The sequence below is a fragment of the Palaemon carinicauda genome, chromosome 9, assembly GCF_036898095.1.
Source record: "Palaemon carinicauda isolate YSFRI2023 chromosome 9, ASM3689809v2, whole genome shotgun sequence".
Lineage (NCBI taxonomy): Eukaryota > Metazoa > Arthropoda > Malacostraca > Decapoda > Palaemonidae > Palaemon > Palaemon carinicauda.
In genome coordinates, this window is record NC_090733.1 from 129,447,384 (window position 1) to 129,467,894 (window position 20,511).

Genomic DNA, 20,511 nt, shown 5'->3' on the forward strand with positions numbered 1-20,511 from the left:
ATTTTACTATAGTTTGTAGTTTGACGTTTGCTAAGGCTTAAGAGCATGTGATGCCTTTCATACAATTTCCAGTGATTTATAGAAATAACTGCATTGTAGCTAGGAAGTTCGTGTGATTTTGGATTATTGCATTTTATGTTTCCATTGTTTATTTAGCGAAAGAGATTTATTTTACTATTTATTCTTTAAAATAAAGATAATCTTATTACTATACACTTACACGGTTAATGAAAAGCCAAGATCAAACTAATGTTCTTGCCATTTTCTAGAAAATGTGGCTCAATACTACATATTCTTTTAAATTTTATGAGAATACATATCTATGCAACTAATGGATTAGTATATCACCAAATTACCTGATAATGAAAAAAAAAATATCATTGATTGCCAACAGATAAAAACAGATTATCCCACAATATCTCTCATTGCCTTTTACCGTCTGTAAGTAGTTTCCTGATCAAACAGGGATTAAATCCATAACATTTTTATCATGATATTATAAGTATTTTGGAATAAAGTTATCATGAATAATCTAGCTGGATATTGATACGGGAATATATTAAAAGTGACTACGTTTTCACTTCATGGTTCTCCACCCCGAGTAAAAATGCAGATAATTTTATACTAAAAACAAAACACCAACACCATCTATTGGCGTCTTTCAAAATCACATTCCGCGAATATGGGGGAGGATCGGTGGTAACGGATCCTGGGTGGTAGACAATATTAAGGTATTCCTTTTTTTGCGTCACTAATACTGTATTTGAATTTTAGTACTTGCAATATTTTTAAGTTAATTATATTTTTTCAGTATTTTATAAAGTTCAGCATGACTAAATCTTGTTTCTACCTTATTTGTTTCACTGAATTTATGGGCACATATGAATGAAACTGCTAAAGCTCAGCTGAGAAGTTATTATTATTATTATTATTTTTATTATTATTATTATTATTAGCCAAGCTACAACCCTAGTTGGAAAAGCAAGATGCTATAATCCCAAGGGCTCCAATAAGGGAAAATAGCCCAGTGAGGAAAGGAAGTAAGGAAATAAATTAATGATGAGAAGAAATCAATAAGCTTTTGACAGCATTGAGAATACCTTTCTGTGTTAACAGATGCAGTGACGGTGTGGTATAGTGATACTCCACTTAGAAAGGAAAACCTGTCTGCTATTTCTATATATACCTCTCATCTTTTATTAATTCTAGTTTCAAGTATGCCAACAATTGTATAAAATGTGGTGTTACGAAATTTATCTCTGGCATTCAAATATACACCTGGTGCATATCAAGTCATTTTAGTGCCTTCTTTCTGATAGGTTTGTAAGTTAAACCTGCCTCGCCTTTAAGGGTTGCAGTTATATAAAGCTTTCCACTTAAGGGAAGGACATAATTTCTCATCATCATCTCCTCCTACGCCTATTGACGCAAAAGGCCTCGGTTAGCTTTCGCCAGTCGTCCATATCTTGAGCTTTTAATTCAGTTCAGCTCCAACTTCACGCTTCATAGTCCTCACCCATGTAGGCCTGGGTCTTCCAACTCTTCTAGTACCTGTGGAGCCCAGTTAAATGTTTGTTGTACTAATCTCTTGGGGAATGCGAAAAGCATGCCCAAACCACCTCCATTTAATCGCAATTTATTTTTATTCTAAAAATTTTAAAACTTTTTTTTTTACATGTTTTATGCAAAAACTAGCAACAATTCAATTTATGCAAAGCCTTTTATAAAAAAAATTAAATTTATTCAAATTAGTATTTTAAAACATTTCCATTCAATGTCGCGTAGGAAACCTCAGGCCGAATTTTTAGAGAGATATTTGTTAAAAACAGATAGATAATCCTACCTTTGTGCTTGAAAACACGAGAGAATCACTGCAATTTAAGCTAGGTATATTGGCTAAGCAAACTGAGCATAACATTACCAAAGTATTGCAATATCATTATAAGATCTGTTATATTTGAATAAGATATAATTATCTTTCTTAAAGGTGTGGCCTCACCTTAACAGCGTAAGGAAGCAGCTAAGTTTTAGCTGGCTTGCTAGAACAAACTCTAGCTATTGTAATTCAGTTGTTATTATTATTATTATTATTATTACTATTATTATTATTATTAGCTAAGCTACAACCCTAGTTGGAAAAGCAAGATGCTATATGACCAAGGGCTCCAGCAGGGAAAAATAGCCCATTGAGGAAAAAAATAAGGAAATAAACGATATAAAAGTAATGAAAAATTAAAATAAAATCTTTTAAAAACATTAACAACAATTAAACAGACATTTGATATATGATCTATAAAAGGATTTATGTAAGCATGTTCAACATAAAAACATTTGCAGCGAGTTTGAACTTTTGAAGTTCTACCGATTCACAAAGTGATACAAAGTGAAGTACAGCCACTTCCGACGGTGTAAACGTGAACACTTGCTTTTAATGTTGTTACTGTTCTTAAAATATTTCATTTCAATTGTTCATTTCTTCTTGTATAGTTTATTTATTTCCTTATTTCCTTTCCTCACTGGGCTATTTTTCCTTATTGAAGCCCTTGGGCTTATAGTATCCTGCTTTTACAACAATAATAGGGTTGTAGCTTAGCTAATAATAATAATAATAATAATAATAATAATAATAATAGTTCCAGCCGCTTCTAGAACCGACCGAAAACATTTATTAGACCTTCAAATAATTTACGTTGTGCTTGAAACAAAATACGAAATGCAGTCATGCAGTTCTTTCACTATCTGCGCTCAATATAATAATTTATCTATTTGCATATAGAATATTAGCCACGTGTTACTCAGTACCTCACTCAAGCCAACAAACGGAATTAAACAGTCATTTTATACTAGCTTTAAAGTTCACCCTACTCCGGTTGACGTCACAACGACGTATTTTTTTTTAATAAAAATTATTATTTGCTAAGAATGTTCCCTCTGATAAAATGTTATCAAAACATATTATGAGGGACTGATTATATATTATGAAGAAAATATATCTTTAATTTCCTTAAAAAATCTTCAGGTCCGTGAAAGCGATTTTATTGAAATTCGAGCGGGTTGAACAAACAGCATATCATAAGTCCCCGGATATTCCAGTCCTCTACTTGGCTGTATCTTCTCAGCTGTGATTGGTTGCCGCCTTTGTTTACAAATTCACACAGGTGTCTAACATCGTAGCCACAACCCAGTTAATTACTGCTTTGAAAATGACGTATTTATTTAGCTTACGCATATAAACAAGATCCATTACCTATTTTGATTATAAATTAATAAGATTTTGAGTTGGTTTTCATAAAAATTTTAATTTATAAACCTCAACTTATTTAAAATAAGTATAGGTATTATACCTCTACCCAATTGAATTCATTCATAAGATACAAGTTGCATGACGTCACACACAACCACCAATCACAGCAGAGGACGAATCGGCCAATGAAACACCAGATATTTCCCGGTAAAGAAACGCATAAGGTTCTCGAGAGGGTTCCTCTTACTAATGGGTTGTGTTGGCAAAAGAGTCAAATTCTGGGACTTTTTTCATCCTATTTTATTTACTTAATGAGCGTTTTGAATTTGTTTCCATAAAATTAGCAGTTTTAAGTCGTATTTTATTTATCTGAAATATGAATACTGCTGGCATTTTACCCTTCTTAACAAACGACATATTTCGTACTAAACATATTATTTGGTAATCATTGGTTCAATTACATTATACTTGAAATGTAACATAATACGAATTAAAGTTACGTATGTAGTTCGCTATTTTAGCTCGATATAATAATTGCTCACTCAAAACAGCAAACTAAAGCAAAGACAAGCTGTAACATCCTACTCTTGATGACGTCACAAAGACGTACCTCTCTATTCAAATGTCTTTTAAGGGAATGTCTTTATATTTTGAAGAAAATATATCTTTAATTCCTTAAGATCAAAAGAAATGAATATATTCAGCTCCGTCCCATATTTAGAGCGATTATGTGGAATTTCGGGTAGGTTTCTCGAACAGCAACTCACAAGTCCCCCAAACTCTCTCTTGGCGGGATATTCCAATCCTCTGATTGGCTAGAGCTTCCTCAACTATGATTGGTAGTTGCCCTTGCTTACTACATCTTGACAAACGCACGCACGCACGCACATTTATCATCGTAGCCAGAGTATAATCAAGTATACCTTCAAATATAACGTATTTATTTAACTTCTGCTCTTCAACCAGATTTATTATATACTTGATTCAAAATTGATAATTATTTTAAGCTTATTTCCATGAAATTTATGTTTTTTCTCGTCATAGTTTATGTGCAGGAAGTATAGTTTTTTTTCACGCTTAGAAGATCATTGCATGACGTCACATACAATCACCAATCAGAGCTGAGAAAGAATCAGCCATCCAGCCAATGAGACGCCAGATATTTCCCGCAAAGGAAATGCATAAGGTGAGAGGGTTCCTCTGATTTATGCGCTGCTGTTGGCAAGCGAGTTATTTCATGAGTAATATCGTTCAAACGCTCTAGCTAAGGTTTTTTTTTCATCCCAATTGATTTTTTATGCATATAACGATAATATTTTCTTATATCTTTTAGATATCATTCAAATGTTTATCAATTAGCCTTATATTTTCCCTTCAGTAATCACAGTTTTCTTTTAAATGAGAAAGCATATATTATGATTATTTATGTATTTTTATTATTATATACTGTATCTCTATCATAGTTATGAACATTATCATTTCTAATATTTTGTGGTATAAGGTTGAGAATTTTGAGTTCATATTTATTGATTTTATTAAAGAAAAACACCAAGTCAGAAGTCCAAAAAGAATGCATAGTGAATAGCAATGTATACGCGATTTATAGGCCTGAATTTCTTTTTTGAATGTTTGTTTTTGTTATAAACATTATTAAATCAATGGCTTGAATACAGAAGTAGTCTTAAAAGCGGAAAAATCATATTCAGAATTTCATTTTACCAAGGCTTCTTGTTTTTGTTCCAGTTTCCTCTATAAACAAACTGGAATAATTAAACTGTTAAGAAATAAAAACAGCATCAGCAAAACTGATTGTTGAATAGGCCTACTTGTGATATTATCAGTCTTTAACACCCTGTAACACCTCAGCTACGCAGTTTAAAGGTTTTAAAGGCCACTCATGAATGGCAGAGGCAAGGGACAGTGACAGTGCCCTATCAAGTTGAACAATACCCTAGAGACTGACCATATTACATATGATCAGCACCCAAGCCCCTTTTCCACCCAAGCTAGAACTAGGTAATAGCTGCTGGTGACTCAGCAGATATACCTATACCTATAGGCTCCCAAGACCACCCTCATCTTTAGCTTACAAGGACGGTGAGGTTGCTGTGACGAAAGGAACTAACGACTTTGAGCTGGACTCAAACCCCAGTCTGACGATCACCAGTCAGGGATGTTACCACATTGGCCACCACAACACATAGTGAAAGGAGAGATGACAGACTTAGTGCTCGGTGCTAAACACAAGAACTTGGTTCCAAAGAGAGCTTGTGGCAGGCTGCACTTCCTCAGAATTAGGTGTGCCGAGAATTCCTGCGTCCAACTGTACCTGTGGTAACTGAATATACGTTATAATTAGAAATAAAATCATGTCACCACAAATATGCTAAGGAATTATACCCTATTAGAGAATATATATATATATATATATATATATATATATATATATATATATATATATATATATTATATATATATATATATATTTCTCTCTCTCTCTCTCTCTCTCTCTCTCTCTCTCTCTCTCTCTCTGTATGTGTATATATATATATATATATATATATATATATATATATATATATATATATATATATATATATATATATATATATATATATATATATATATACATATATATATATATATATATATATATATATATATATATATATATATATATATATATATATATGATTCTGTTCATTATTAATTCATGCACAATAGCAGGAATTTTTAAGAATATTTCAAATCTCGCGCCTACTTCTCAGCAACAGCACGAGTGTTTACCTTTGATCAGCTGGTGATGCGTTCAGTATACTTTAAAAGAAGAAGAAAACAGTTTAAAGAAGTGAAAAGAGAATTTGGTGTTCGATATCTTTAAAAGTTGACTTGAACTTAATATTGTAATGGAAAAAAAAACGATAAAAAAGCTTAAACTTGAAATTTCGCATTCTTAATAATAAATATAGATTAATCATAATACTTTTCATCACATACCAGCTTTATTTAAGACTGTGATATTATTTTATCATATCTAATAAAGAAGAAGGCAAGGTAATCTTAAAGCAATCAAACCAATGTTGTCTTTATGAACAAATACGGCGTTTTTTTTCATTTGTACTCCAGCATGATAAGTGAATAGTGATAACTTTACAAGATCCTAAAATAAGTTCTAGGTAAGGTCTTACTTAATTTTTAAAGTATTTTATCCAGATTTGTTAGGACTAAAGTACCTTGGCAATTGTGTCCTTTCACATAGGCCTATTCCCCTAAACCTCCATTTACCTTAGTTCACATGGGAGTATTAGCCCTTGGTATAATTATAGTTACGGACGGAACAACATTTTGAACAGGAAAAAATGGTTAATCATGCTGTAAATAATGTTCTTTCACTGAATTTTACCTTCATTTCAACAGCAAATAGACCGTAAACTCATTAGACCGTCTAAGAATGGGGATATTTATTAGAAATCCAGGGAGCCTTTGTATATCAGCGGCCAGTTCCTTCCGTGTGGATTAAAAATGGACATCAAATAACCTCAACTTTGCCCCCCTAACCTAACCTACAAGCCTCTTGGCTAGTACAGTGGTAACGTGTTTGCCTAGCATTTCGCATGGCAAGAGATCGATCCCCGCCCAGGGCTGTGAGTTTAAGCTGTTTACTGGGGAGGCTACTGCTGTGGTAGGGCACCACAGTGGGGGGTTGGGCTTGCCCGGCTGACGTTCTGGTGAGCATCTATTCTGATGGAACCGGAACTGAAACCAGTCACCTTTAACCTTTAACTTACCTAACTGGGGGCGTTACCCCTTACACTGCCATATTTCAAGTTAGCCGTAATCATACATACAGGTGGCCGCTATCATACATATATCCCTGTGTGCTGGCAAGCGGTACATGCTGAGCTGCACATGCTAACCCCACTGATTAGTATTTCTTAGATAGTTAGGTATTTATTTGCCATGAAAATAAGAGTCATTTTCGAAGAAAATGGATGTTATTTTATAGGAAACACCTGTTATTTTACTAGAAATTTTTTTTTCCGTCTATAACTTTAATAAAACCTACCCCATCTCTGAACGGTGCTTTTTATACTAGATACCCACTTATTATTATTATTATTATTGATCTCCTGCTTAATCTAGTGTGCCATACATATAATAAAGACAGAATATCAACTTGTCTACATACATTGGTTAATATGATACATCTTTACACACGCATCATCACTAGCAAACATCAGACCCTAAAGTATTCTAACCCAACCGTGAATGGTGGTTGCTCATATGCAAATACAAACTCTCGTCATTCGTAAGGATTTACTCCTAAATTGTTCGTCTGCAACCAGAAAGAATATTTGGAATGCTGGTAACATTGCATGGTTATCACCTGTTCACCCACGCTGTGGGAAAGTGCTGCAGCCTCATCGAGGCTGTTCACTCTACTACTAGTCATTCTAGCGAACGGACATCTGCTGTGATTGCTCTCCACCCTGTGTTGCATCTTTCTTTCCTTGTATGCTTGTTTAAAGGCCGTTCATGAATGGCAGGGGCAAGGAACAGTGACATTACCTGATCGAGCAGGACAATTCCCTTGAGAATGACCATATACTGTATATAGCCTATATATGATCAGCACCCAAGCCCCCTCTCCACCCAATTTGGGACCAAGGAGGGCCAGGCAATGGCTGCTGATGACTCAGCAGATAGACATATAGGCTCTCCAAGGATGGTGAGGTTGCAGCGACCAAAGAAACTAATGAGTTTGAGTGGGACTCGAACCCCAATCTGGCATTCACCAGTCAGGGATGTTACCACACCGGCCACCACAACCCTTGTGTACTTGTGATAATGAGTGGTGCTCAAGGTAGCAAGCCTGCCTTCCCCGGCCTTGAAGGTCACCCTTTTGGTACCTTCATGAGTCGGTTCGAGTTGGATCATCATCCCTTGTGTCCGAGTTTCCGTGGGTAGTGGTGCTGTTGTTCTTCAACTTGTGATTTTGTAGCAGAATCTTAAAAATGAACTGAAATTATCTAAAATTCAAATGCCATTGGGGCTTCTGCTGCTCAATGGAACCAACTTGCAGTGACTAAACATGTTACCAGGCCTGTGAAAACGCCATGGAAACAAGAAACTTCTCATTTTCAGAGATTTGACAGGAATAGGTTTTGGAGTCTTGCCTGTGTTTTCCAAGAGTGGCTATGCCCTCAGCCTCAAGGAATCAACCTTCCCATCAAAAGCGAAGGTCTGACTCCTCCCTCTAAATTATTCTGTCCCTAAGTGTAAGTGCTTGTGATGGGATATTCCCGACAGATCTTTCTCCTCACACGGATCCAGCTCTGATATAGAAACTAATCCATTGGTTTCTTAGATTCATTATGACAGAGACTGTCATTAAAGTCACTATTAGAGATCACGGGTCCATAGCTTGTTGCTCTCGCTCAAAGAAAGAACGTTGAGATGTTCAGAGCAAAGTGTAATATTTCAGACTGTTTTTTAAGGGGGAACCTAGCCTGGTAGTTCTTCGACAGGAACCCAGATCATCTACATCGACATCAGTTGTTATAGACATGTCCCCTAAACCGGCCCCTAAGGTTATCTCAGATTCTGCCAGAGTATCCCCATTGGATGTTCCAGCTTCTAGTACAGAAGCTTCTCACTTTATGAAGGTAATGAATTTGATTAGATACCTGGACTGTGTTGGTGACCCTCCTCTCACCCAAGAAACCAGTATGCACGCAACCATAGACAGAGTTTTCCCAGAGTTGCAGAATATTTAACACAGTTTTGATGTGTCTGTCAGTTCAGGTAAGAGACACTGGATTTTTTTTAACACTCAGTAAGAGCAGTAAAAGGCTATCACTCAGCCATAAACCAGGTTTTCAGATTGAAGGGCATCCATCCCTCCTCTTTACAGGCATTGTCAGCTCTATTCTTTGAGAAGACCTGCCCTCCTCAGGAGCTAAAACCCTCATCTTGTAGCGTAAGGTTGTAAGGTCCCTTAAGATGGCACCTTATGAACCCCTTCATACCTTGAAGATGGTATTTCTCCTAGCCTTGGCCTCCTCAAAAAGAGTGAGTGAACTTCGTTGTTAATCTTATCTGATATCACACTCCAGGGGATGGAAGGAAAAACCTGTCCATTATCTTTATTCCATAGTTTGTGGCAGAGACCCAGAACTTTCAATTTTAGACAATAGATTTGACTCCTTTTCCATCTCTGCTATCAAAGAGGTAACTGATGGTCCAGACAGTCTTGATTTGTCATGTAAGGGCAGTTCAACATTATCTGAAGAGAATTGCTCTGTTTTATCCTTACACACTATTTCCTCTTGGTTGAGGGAAGTTAGCCTCAAAGCTTATAAATCCTCTGGCGTAACGACGCCTGGGGCCCCTCCTAGAGCCCATGATATACATGATGTTGATGCAACCCTAACGTTCAGCAAGAAACACTAGGTAGCATAAGTCCTTAGTGCTGGGGTCTGGAAAAGACAGACCACCTTTATGGTTCACTATTTTAAGGACTGTACCCATAGATCACTGTTCACTTTCTCTTTGTGTCCAGTAGTGACTCCTTAACAGATAGTTTAGAACATGCCTTTACAGAACAACTTACTTTTCGTCATATCATTGGTTATTCTCTTGGGCATGATATACCTTAACCAGGTGTACCTGGTTGGAAGGAACCCTTGTACAGGTAAGAATTTCCATGTGACATTTAGTTTTATGTTAGATTAAGTTGGATTACAATTCCCTTTTTCCTTCTTTTAACCAAATGTAAACCTTGTCAAGTTAATGACTTCTATTTTATCATGAGGCAGATATCTAGACCCTGCTTCTCATACAAGCTAGTCTCAGATATCATTAGTATATAGCTAGGTTATGGCTAATCAGATGCCCATTGTACTCTAGAGACTTCTTTCCACCTAAGGAAGACTCCCACTTATAGATAACAAGGGTTCGTATTCACGTAGGAACAAACTACAAATTTTAAAAACAATTTGTATTTTCCTAACTATAGAAACCCGAGTCATTTATTTTAATGTCCCGCCTCATCCAGCCCCTTAAGTCTTAACCATGATAAGAGTGAACAGCCTCGATTAGGTTGCAGCGCTTGCCAGCAGCGTGGGTGAACAGCTTATAAACACATAATGTTACCAGTATCCCAAGAAGTCTTTCTTTCAGGTCATAGCCAAATGGTTTAGGAGTAAACCCTGATAAATAACCATGGTTTGTATAGCTAGGAAACATATAAGTTGTTTTGAAAAATTTTTGTGTTTATACTTATAAAGGTCCTTTCCCCCCCACCTGTAATCTGCTTAAACAAACCCAGAATGGCATATTCTTAATCATATTTCAAAGTTTGCAGCAGTTAGATAATCACTGAAAAACATTATATCTGTAAAGAATTTGTTCCATAGGGTAAGGACTCTTCACTACCCTAACCTGACTGCTTTAGTGCAGTTGACTAACACTGCCAAGCATCATCAGGATGAATTTTTGTTATTAAAAATCTCCCAAATCCTTATTCCCATTCTTAGTCACAACTTAAATAATTTTTTTCTTTTTCAATTAAATACCAAATTTATCCCTTCACCAGACAGGCCAAGACCAGTTGTGCCAAAATTTGCCTCACATGATCTCTTGCTTTCTACAGAGTGCATTAGTAATTGTGAACTTCCCTTGCTACACGCAGATTCTTATCGTAAAACAGGCTGCGGAGGGTGTAGTTGTACAGTACAGTACAGTATTCCACAAAAACATAGAATAGTATAGGATACAGTATGTGATCAAGAAAATTTAAGCAAATCTAATTTATTTATGCTACAGGACCAGGTAGGTGTAATCTTTACTAATTCATGTGAGGTATGGTTAGGATAGGCAGGTGAAGTCTTTACTATTCTAGGTGAGGTAAGGTTAGGATCTTTTTCACTTTTCAGCAGTATTTTACATCTAGCAACTCTTTTATTTACATATTTTTTCTATTTGGCTTCAAATCATATCTAGTATTCACTCTATGAAATGCAGGATAGTACTTTGAAGTTCTTTTTTACTATTATGAAATAGGTTTTGATATACCTATTTAATGAAATCTTACTAAATTGGTATTTGGTAATTACGAATTATGCATCTTTAATAGACTCGGGTAATCTGCTGTAATGAGCACATGTTCTGATATTGATATCACAGGAAAAATATGGCCCGACACTTTTTTTTTTCTCGTTTGTTGTGGGATTTTTTTTTTCTCGTTTGTTGTGGGAGATCTATTAAATTGAAAGGAAAAATAAAAAAAGGAATTTGAAAAAGGAAATTTGTTTGAAGCATCATGAAACTTATGTAATTTGTCTTATTAGCACTGTAAAGTATTTTGAATTATTAGTGACCTACAATTCATGGAATCCAGACTTAGTTTTCCATGTTAGTCAAATCAGTATTTAATCCAACTCCTAATACAAACCCTTTCGCTCGTTACTATGGATATATTATTTCGGCTAATGCTGAAACTAACCATAAACTTTTTAGTGAGGTATAACAGCCCTCTACTAATTAGTGGGGTTGGCAATTTACTTCGGTTGTGCATGTGCTCTCACCTGGATGTGCCACTTTAGTAACGCTTGCTCGCTCTCCTGGTCGCGCTACTTCGGTGGTGCGTGCACGCTCTTCTCTACTTGCTACTTTGGTGTCGTGTACGTGCTTGCCCTTGTGACCGCCAGATCTTGCTATTCTGCATGCTACATCTGTTCGTGCCCGTCTTGCTTTTGGTACAACCAGAGAGGGCTTTAAGCACCCTTACTCTCGCAGCACCTCTGTGGACGTTCCTTCGCTCACGAAGGACACTCCCTGGTTTGTGGAGTTAGTTGAGGCTTAAGCAATCGGTCTAATGACCAACCTCCGTTTCATTTGTAAAGCCTCGTTTGGGTATTCCCTGTATTCCTCTTGAAGTGTCAGAGACCTCTGGGACTGCTAATCCACTTTTGGATCCAAGATGTAGGAGTTCTACCACAAGGCAGGCTCCTCCCCCTACTGCTTCGCGCCCTCTTTCTCCTCAAGAGTGGTCGTCCAGGTATCGGAAGTAGTCCCATACCTGGACTCTAAGACCTCTCACTCCCGTCTCGATCCCGAACAGGAAAGATCAGATATCGTCCCAACCAAGCTACTTAAGAAGAGAAGAAGAAAATGGCAAGTCATGCCTTCCCAAGGGGGATTCTCTGCACCTAAGAACCAGCAGGGGCTCAAGATCTCCGAGTGAGATCAAATTTACAAATAATTACCATCTATCTCCGATAGAAACTATCCATACGAACCATCCACTCCTCCCCCGGAGCGAGCTGCATCCTCCTCCATCCCCCTGCAGGTTTCGCAACCGGTGGAGGCCCTGAGGAAGGAGTCGTCATCATTTCTTGTTGCCATCTCAGGCCTTCCCCTGAGAAAGGAAGGATACGAAGACCCTTCCTGAGAACTGGACTTTGAAAACTGAGACTCCAGATTCTTGGAAGGGCATTCGTAGTTCAGTACCAGCTTCAACTAGACCAGAGGGGTGTAGTCTCCCTTCTAGGTCTCAAGCCCCTGCTAGGGATGTAGTTGATGACCTTGACCCAGCTCGGGCTCCTGTGGGTGTGATCTCGGGACTGGATGATCCCCTTGCTGATGGTGCTGACCATTCTGGTGATGTGCTGCCTATGTCCGCCAGCCCAAAGATCCCGCCTTTAGAGCAGACGGAGTTGGATCATATTATTTTGCATGTCCTTTCCTACCTATGGAAGATCAACTCCTTGGGCGATGCTACCTGTGTCTCTTCAGAGGGAAAGGATACGGTATTTGATCTCCTTTACGAAACTCACAGACCCACCAGGATTAGTGTAGCCTTGCCCTGGTCTACAGGGGTGAAGGAGTCCAAGAAGAGGGCCTTTTCCCAGGTGGCTGGGGTATCTCACTCCCTCAGGGCATTGAACTCGTCTTGATTACTTCATCCTCCATACGTCAAGCAGAGGAAGTACTGCGAGATCATAGATGACGATCCCTCACCTTTACCGTTAGATCTCGCAATCCTTGCTGTCACTCACAATATGACCTTAGAGAAGCCGACAGCACTGGCAAGCCACTCCGTGGGTAGACTACTGGTTAGGCTCGATCGGATACCTCTTCCGTAACGAGAACTTCTCTGATGATCAGAAATGGGAAGCAGTGTCAACGTCATTGTTTTCTGGTGCTAGGACAGCAGAGTTCCTCACGCATAACATCACTAACCAGTGGTCTAATCGGATTTTGAAAAGGCGAGGCTCGGGCGTTTCAAAATTCCAGAGATGTGCCGAGAAGAGAAACACTAAAGTTTCGCAACATGCAGATGGAGGGTCCTTCCCATGTTAGTGTGAAAGACATTGATGCTGTTGGTAAGCGCTGGAGGAAGGCGAGTTAAGACTCCTTTCTCCATAGGGCGATGTCATCATCCCTTCACTCCTTAGCATTTTCTGTGTAGAGAGGTTCCCCAGTTAACTGCTAAGGTCATGAGAGAAGTTCAAATGCTCCTAACCGTCCACCTTAAGGAAGTAAGGCCCCATGCAGCCCTTTCATGAAAGAGGTAGATGTGGTTAAGTGGTGCATTCTTCTCACCTGTCCACTGGTGGAAGGATGCCTACAGTGCAGGTGGCAGTGGTGGATAACACATGAAGCCGTACCTTGGACAGTTTCCGTCCTCCGCGCTGGTTACCACGTCCGTTCATTCTTTCTCTTTCCTTTGACTCATCATCCAGTGATTTTATGTTCCTACGCAAAGGGATCCATGAAGGAACAGACTTTTCAGGCCGAAGTCCAAACCATATTAGAGAGGGATGCTCTGCAAGAGGTCTTAGACCAGTCTCCAGGCTTCTACAGTAGACTCTTTCTTGTAGAAAAGGCGTATGGATGCTGGAGACCAGTCATCGACCTGTCTGTCTTGAATGGATTTGTCCAATAAGCTACATACAAGATGGAGATGACAGATATGGTCAGACAGGCTGTCAATGCAAAGGACTTCATGATAACACTGGATCTGGAGGATGTGTACTTAAAGATCCTAAGCCATCCATCGTGAAGGAATTACTTAAGATTCATCATGAACAAGAGAATACAGTATACCAGCCAAAACTCAGACCACCTCCTTGGAACGTAGTTTTTACATTACGAGCCCTGAAAGGAGCACCATACGAAATGCTGTGTCAGTCATTAGATAGATCCCGACTTGAGACTTAAGACTGTTTTCCTACTTGCCATGGCCTCTGCCAAGAGGGTTAGTGAGTTGTATAATCTCTTTTACAGAATAGTCCATTTAAGGGGATGGGGCAGGTAACACTCAACTTCGTCTCCGAGTTTATTGCCAAGACTCAAAATCCGGCTGTACAGTATTGGATTCTAGGTTTGGGCCCTTCTGGATTGAGAGTCTCCGTACTCTAACTGATGACCCAGATCAATTGTTACTATGTTGTGGAAGAGCTCTGAGGAGCTATCTTAAACAGACAGCAAGAGCTTGCCCACATGTCAACAGGCTCTTAGTGAGCACAGGCAGGGTCAAGAGGAGAATCACCAAGCTTATGTTCTCTTCTTAGATTTGCTAGGTCATAGATCAGGCCTTAAATCCACTCTCTCCTCCACAAGGTCGTAGACCCGAACTCACGATGCTATTGGCGTAAGTATGTCCCAAGCATTTAAAGAGAACTACTGTAGCGCAGGTACTTCAAGCTTGTGTTTGGAAGTGTCAGACGACCTTCACAACCCATTACTGTACCTGCAAGACGTAACCCGTAGGAACCTGGATACCCTTTCCATAGGTCCTTTGATGGCTGCACAATATGTGGTTTTCAGATACATCGGTGCTCTTGCAGGACAAGTAGCAGTCGGTTGAGGGTAGACGTTACCCAGGATTAGTCTGGAATGAATGGTAGAGTGACTTGCCTCTTCCTTCTTTTTCCCCCTCTCTTGGGGCACAGCACCTGTGAAACTCTGGCCTCCATCTGCAGGTAAGACCCATATTCCTTGTGTAACCTGATGCAGTACAGTATATGAAATATATTTATGTCCCCGTCCTCCCAGTGAGGGGGAGTTAAGCAATATCTAACTTCAGTAAGTGGAGTGTAACACTCCAAGAATCCTTACTTGGTCAAGTCACTGTGCTTAGTTCTCATACATTCTCACTGGTTACCCAGGCTGTCAACTCTCGCACCCATTCGAGATTTTACAAGGTGACAGGGTGCCGCTATTGTGCTCGTACAAAGCACACCCAGCTGGGGTAGGACTTCCTCCTACCTAAGTAGTAAAGAGTGAAAGGGTTTGTATTAGGTGTTGGAACAAATGACAAATTTGGAAGTGATGTTTATTTTTTATAACTATACAAACCTTGAGCACTTTATTCATATTGGCCCACCAGCACCTGTCCCCCTGCAAGTCCTACCTGCAATTAAAAGTGACATAATATAACCAGTATGTGTGTGGGCAGGTTGGCTGGCCTACCCCCTGCTAACCTGTGGCAAGCTGTTATACTTGGCTTAAAAGTTTATGGCTTATTTCAGCTTTTGCCAAAGTAATATATTCATAGTAAAGAGCTCAAGGTTTGTATAGTTAGAAAAATTAAAATTACTTTCAAATTTGTCATGCTAACCAAAGCTTTATTAAAATCTTGACTTTTTCTTATGTAAAAACCTACTTGGTAAAGTGATTTTGTATATTAGTTTTTATTTGTTTGCTCAGCTCTTCGTACTTTTGAGACCTGTGGTACTTGAGCACAGTATATATTGGCCGTAGGTGAAATTACTGATGAAGCTACAGTACAGGGCTATTATTTTCAGCTCCATGCCTTGTAAGGGAAAGATATGCTTTTAACCCTATCGCCATGTTGTATTTTGCTTCAACAGATCTTCACCAGGCAATTCTTGAGTAGAGATTGAGAAAAAGCTTTATTTCAGTTTTCTTTGTACTGTACCCCTCTTTTAGTGAAATAAGAATTTGTTCAGTACTGACCTTGTCTAATCAAATGTAATAATTAAATACCATTGATAAAGTAGGTAACTAAATGTGATGCATTTCTATATTACCAAGGGAAAAGAATTTCCAATGAAAATTGCTTAGGTTTATTTATCCTATTGTAAGTTTTGTCATAGCGTCTTGTTTAGTCTTACAGTAATTTAATCTTCCACAGGATGGCATTGCGAGGGATAAAAGTCGTGGAACTTGCAGGGTTAGCTCCTGCTCCTTTTTGTGGGATGATTTTGTCCGACTTTGGGGCCAATGTTATTCGTGTTGACAAAGTGAGTATAGTAGTAAAGTGGCATTCTTTAACTTTATTTGACTGCTATTAATAGCATGTTGATAGAAACAATAGTTGTTAATCATAAATCCCAGTACTTCAATAAATTTCAGTACAGTAATTGCATATGAAATGCTTTTTTTTATGTTGATGGTTATCCACTTCATGCCTAAAATCACAATGGGTCCTTTAATTATCTTTATCCACAACTATCTTTTCATTTAGCTTTATATCTTTTATGTCAGAAGTTACCATTTACTGTATGTAACATTTTACTTATTCCTATAATTTTTTTGTGTTCATACTGATACAATTTTACATACGATTTGATCTTATGAAAGTTACATGATAATTTGTATGCTTAAACTAAAGTAAAAGTAGCTCGCAGAGGGGAAATGCTGTATACACCTGCCACTTGGATGTGTGCAGCTGAAGTGGGTAATTCGACTTTTGGTAGGCCCTCAAGGTTTTATTGGGTGTGGTTCAGACTTAATTGTTTATACTGTATTTTTTCTCTTGACTTTTTTATTCACTTCATAGTGGTTAATTTTTCTTTTATTTTATTAACTTCAAGATTCCTGCTTTGCAGTGGGTTGTCTCTGGTTTAAGAGAAGCTGTAATATTGATATATGTGCTGTGTACCTTCTGCTGATCCTTTATCATTTGATTGTTTTGTTTTATTCACTTTTAATCTTTATACAATTCTACTTGTCTTAGCTGTGTTACATATATTTTATTCCTTGGGATGACATTTCTTCTTTAGAACCTATTTAAGCAAGTTAATGGCCATTTTTATTCTGATCAGACTAATGTTTCATCATGGGAAATAATATCAACTACTTGTAGTTGTGAGAGAGGTGAATGCATGGGTGCTTGGTCAAGGATTGAAACTGATAGAAGAGAGTGATCATGAGTGGGAGGTAAATCAGTTGTTGTTTGCGGATGATACCGCACTGGTTGCGGACTCAGAGGAAAGGCTGGGTTGATTAGTGATGAAGTTTGGAAGTTGAGAGTTAATGTGGTTATGAGATGCATGAGAAGGGAGGATGGTGCTAGGTTGAATGTCATGTTGAATGGAGAGTTACTTGAGGAAGTAGATCAGTTTGTTATTGCTGCAAATGGTGGAGTGGAAGCAGATGGATGCCAGAGAGTGAATGAAGGATGTAAAGTGTTTTGGGGGCCAATGAAGGGAGTGGTAAAGAATAGTGGGTTAGGAATGAACGTAAAGAGAATTCTGTACAAGAAAGTGATTGTACCAACTGTGATGTATAGATCAGAGTTGTGGTGAATGAAAGTGATGGAGAGCCAGAAATTTAATATGTTTGAGATGAAGTGTCTGAGGAGTATGGCTGGCGTATTAAATAGGGTTAGGAACAAAGTAGTGGCGGTGAGAATGGGTTTAAGAAATGATTTAGCAACTAGAGTGGATATGAATGTGTTGAGGTTGTTTGGCCATGTAGAGAGAATGGAATATGGCTGTCTGTTGAAGAAGGTGGTGAATGCAAGAGTTGATGAGAAAAGTACAAGAGGAAGGCCAAGGTTTGGCTGGATGAGTAAAGAAACCTCTAGGTGATAGAAATATAGATGTGAGAGAGGCAAAAGAGTATGCTAGAAATAAGAATGAATGACGAGTGATTGTGACACAGTTCTGGTAAGCCCTGCTGCTTCCACCGGTCGCCTTGGTGACCACTTGAGGTAGCAGGGGATTCAACACATGAAGCTTCATTTGTGGTGGATAACGGGCGAGGATGGACTCTGGCACCCTAGTAGTACCAACCAAACTCACCTGAATCCTTTGTCAGGCTGGGAGGAGTGAAGAGAAGAAAAGTCCCCTTTTGGGGGAAATGCCTAGGTAAATAGAATAGACTTGTAACTGTCACCAGCAACAATTTGTGTTAGCTCTCCAGTTTCTTCTCTGTTATAGGATATGCATGACTCTTTATGACTGTTCTTACATCATTATCCTGTTCGAACAGCTCTGTATAAATCATAACTCCTCCCTTAATAGGGTGATTGCTGTAATTCGTAAAATACAATCAGTCCTCCATCATCATGGGTGTTATGTAACAGACACACCCGAGATAAACCATATAATATTGGTGCCCTAGGGTGAGTGAAACCTAACCCCCTGAAACAAAGGACCACTGCCTACATGCAGTGGACTAGCACCTTAAATAACTCAATGTACTGACATAGTCTTTTTGTGGCTTTGATAATGGTATTGTAGGTTACTATGCAACTTCAGTACGAGGTAAGATGACTCAAAACATGTAAGTCGTCGCCACACCGCACTTTGTACAAGAACAGTAACAACAAAACACTGTTTCTATCCAACAACACTCACTAGTAGTGTATGTTACTGTAATATATGTACAATACTGTACGTACTATCACTATGATAAAGCTTAATTAGCTAAGTTGAGACAATACAGTGATCATTGTAGCTGTATTTGTGAGGTTGCCTCACAACCCTACCGTCTCGTTACCTAATACGTAGCCTGTAAATACATACAGTACAGTATTTTTAATACAGTACTGTACTGTAAATACACTGTTATTAGTATTTTTCAATGAATGTATGAATTTATTCCAGCACCTTATACAACCCTTTCGCTCTTTATAGTGGAGTATATTATTTTGGCGAAAGCTGAAAACTACTCCCAAAGACTTTTTAGCAAGATATAATTATTGGTTGCTAATTAGGGGGTTAGACCAGCCACTCCACTCACACCTGCACTAGTAACATCTGGATTTGATCTCACTGTCAGAATATCGGATCTACCCTAGCTCTCAAGAAGAACTTGTCATAAGTGATTTTTTGGGAAGACTGTAATCTGATAGCAGCAAACGACCATCACTGGCCATTACATACAGCAGTACCCTCAGGTTCCTGTATACCTTTCTCCTTGAACCGGGGCTATTAGGTTAACAGATCATGTAGCAAACAGCGTCAATTACCTTAGATGTCAGGATGCCAAAAAATTTCTAATCAATCAGACCTAGCTCCTTAATGTGATAAGGAACATCTCGTCTTAAGATAGTGGTTAACCTCTTTCTTCCCCTTCCTTGGGGTGGAGCATTCACTCCCTCTGTTTGCTAAACTGGACAATAAATGCAGGTGAGCCACATGATCGAGCTACTTTTTCTTAGCAATAAGTCTGTTAAGAAGTATTTTTCCTCCTCCCTGATGAGTAGAGGATAAACAAATGTATGACCCATGTTTGTTTATGACCATACATTTAGAAAACATATCGTCCTCACAGATATAGGTTTTTCCTTAACTGTACCAGTCCATGGTAGCGGTCTAGCCTAACACTTGCCTCATCTTCATGTCCAGGTCATTAGGAGGTTGACAGCTGTCACCAATTTTGCTTCTATACTGGACTAAAGTGCATTGAAATTTCCCAGGAAAGTAAACCAGCCAGTTGATTATGGGGTCTTCATCCCTCTTCAGATAAAGTCTCCTATTAAAGGAAGAATGTTTGTATGTGTATAAGAACAAATAACAATTTTTAAAGTAGTTTGTATTTTCCCTAACTGCCGTATACAAACGCGAGTCCTTTAAGCTATACTTCTTGGCTTAAATCTTTGCATGCCCTAGGCTGAAGATCAAAGTGAGGGCTCAGTGGCCTGTTGGGTGGGCAGGATTTCTCCACCACCCTCCAGTAACTACCGCTACCTTATTAAAAGTTTTGACAGCCGAAGCTATCTTCTCTGAGGCTTGCTCCTATTCAAGGTCTTATGTTTGTGTAGTTAAGAAAAGGATAGGTAGTGGTGGTGGTGGTGGGGGGGGGGGGGGGGGGGGGGGCAGTAGCTGTAGTGAACGACACCTCGTGGTAACGGGGGATTTTGAGGAGGGAGAAGTCTAATTAGAAAGGGATCTCTGGTAGGGGTATCACTCGCCCCAGTTTTAATACCGACACCCTTTAGGGGTGAGCGAGCTGGATATATTCCTAGCATTCCATGCAACTTTTTTCTCGGGTATACTTAGCAG

The 20,511-nt window shown here is 38.6% G+C and overlaps 1 protein-coding gene across 3 annotated transcripts in view; it reads left to right on the forward strand.

Annotated features, from left to right (window-relative positions):
- Amacr (Alpha-methylacyl-CoA racemase) overlaps positions 1-20,511 on the forward strand; it is a 302,904-nt gene that overhangs the window by 241,581 nt on the left and 40,812 nt on the right. For 2 of the 3 annotated variants that reach the window (XM_068380418.1, XM_068380417.1), the window contains exon 2: positions 16,410-16,518. In XM_068380418.1, the coding sequence (XP_068236519.1) occupies positions 16,410-16,518 (109 nt within the window). Of the gene's footprint in view, positions 1-6,291; positions 6,421-16,409; positions 16,519-20,511 lie in introns of those variants that run through there. The other variant, XM_068380419.1, reaches the window with a different exon arrangement.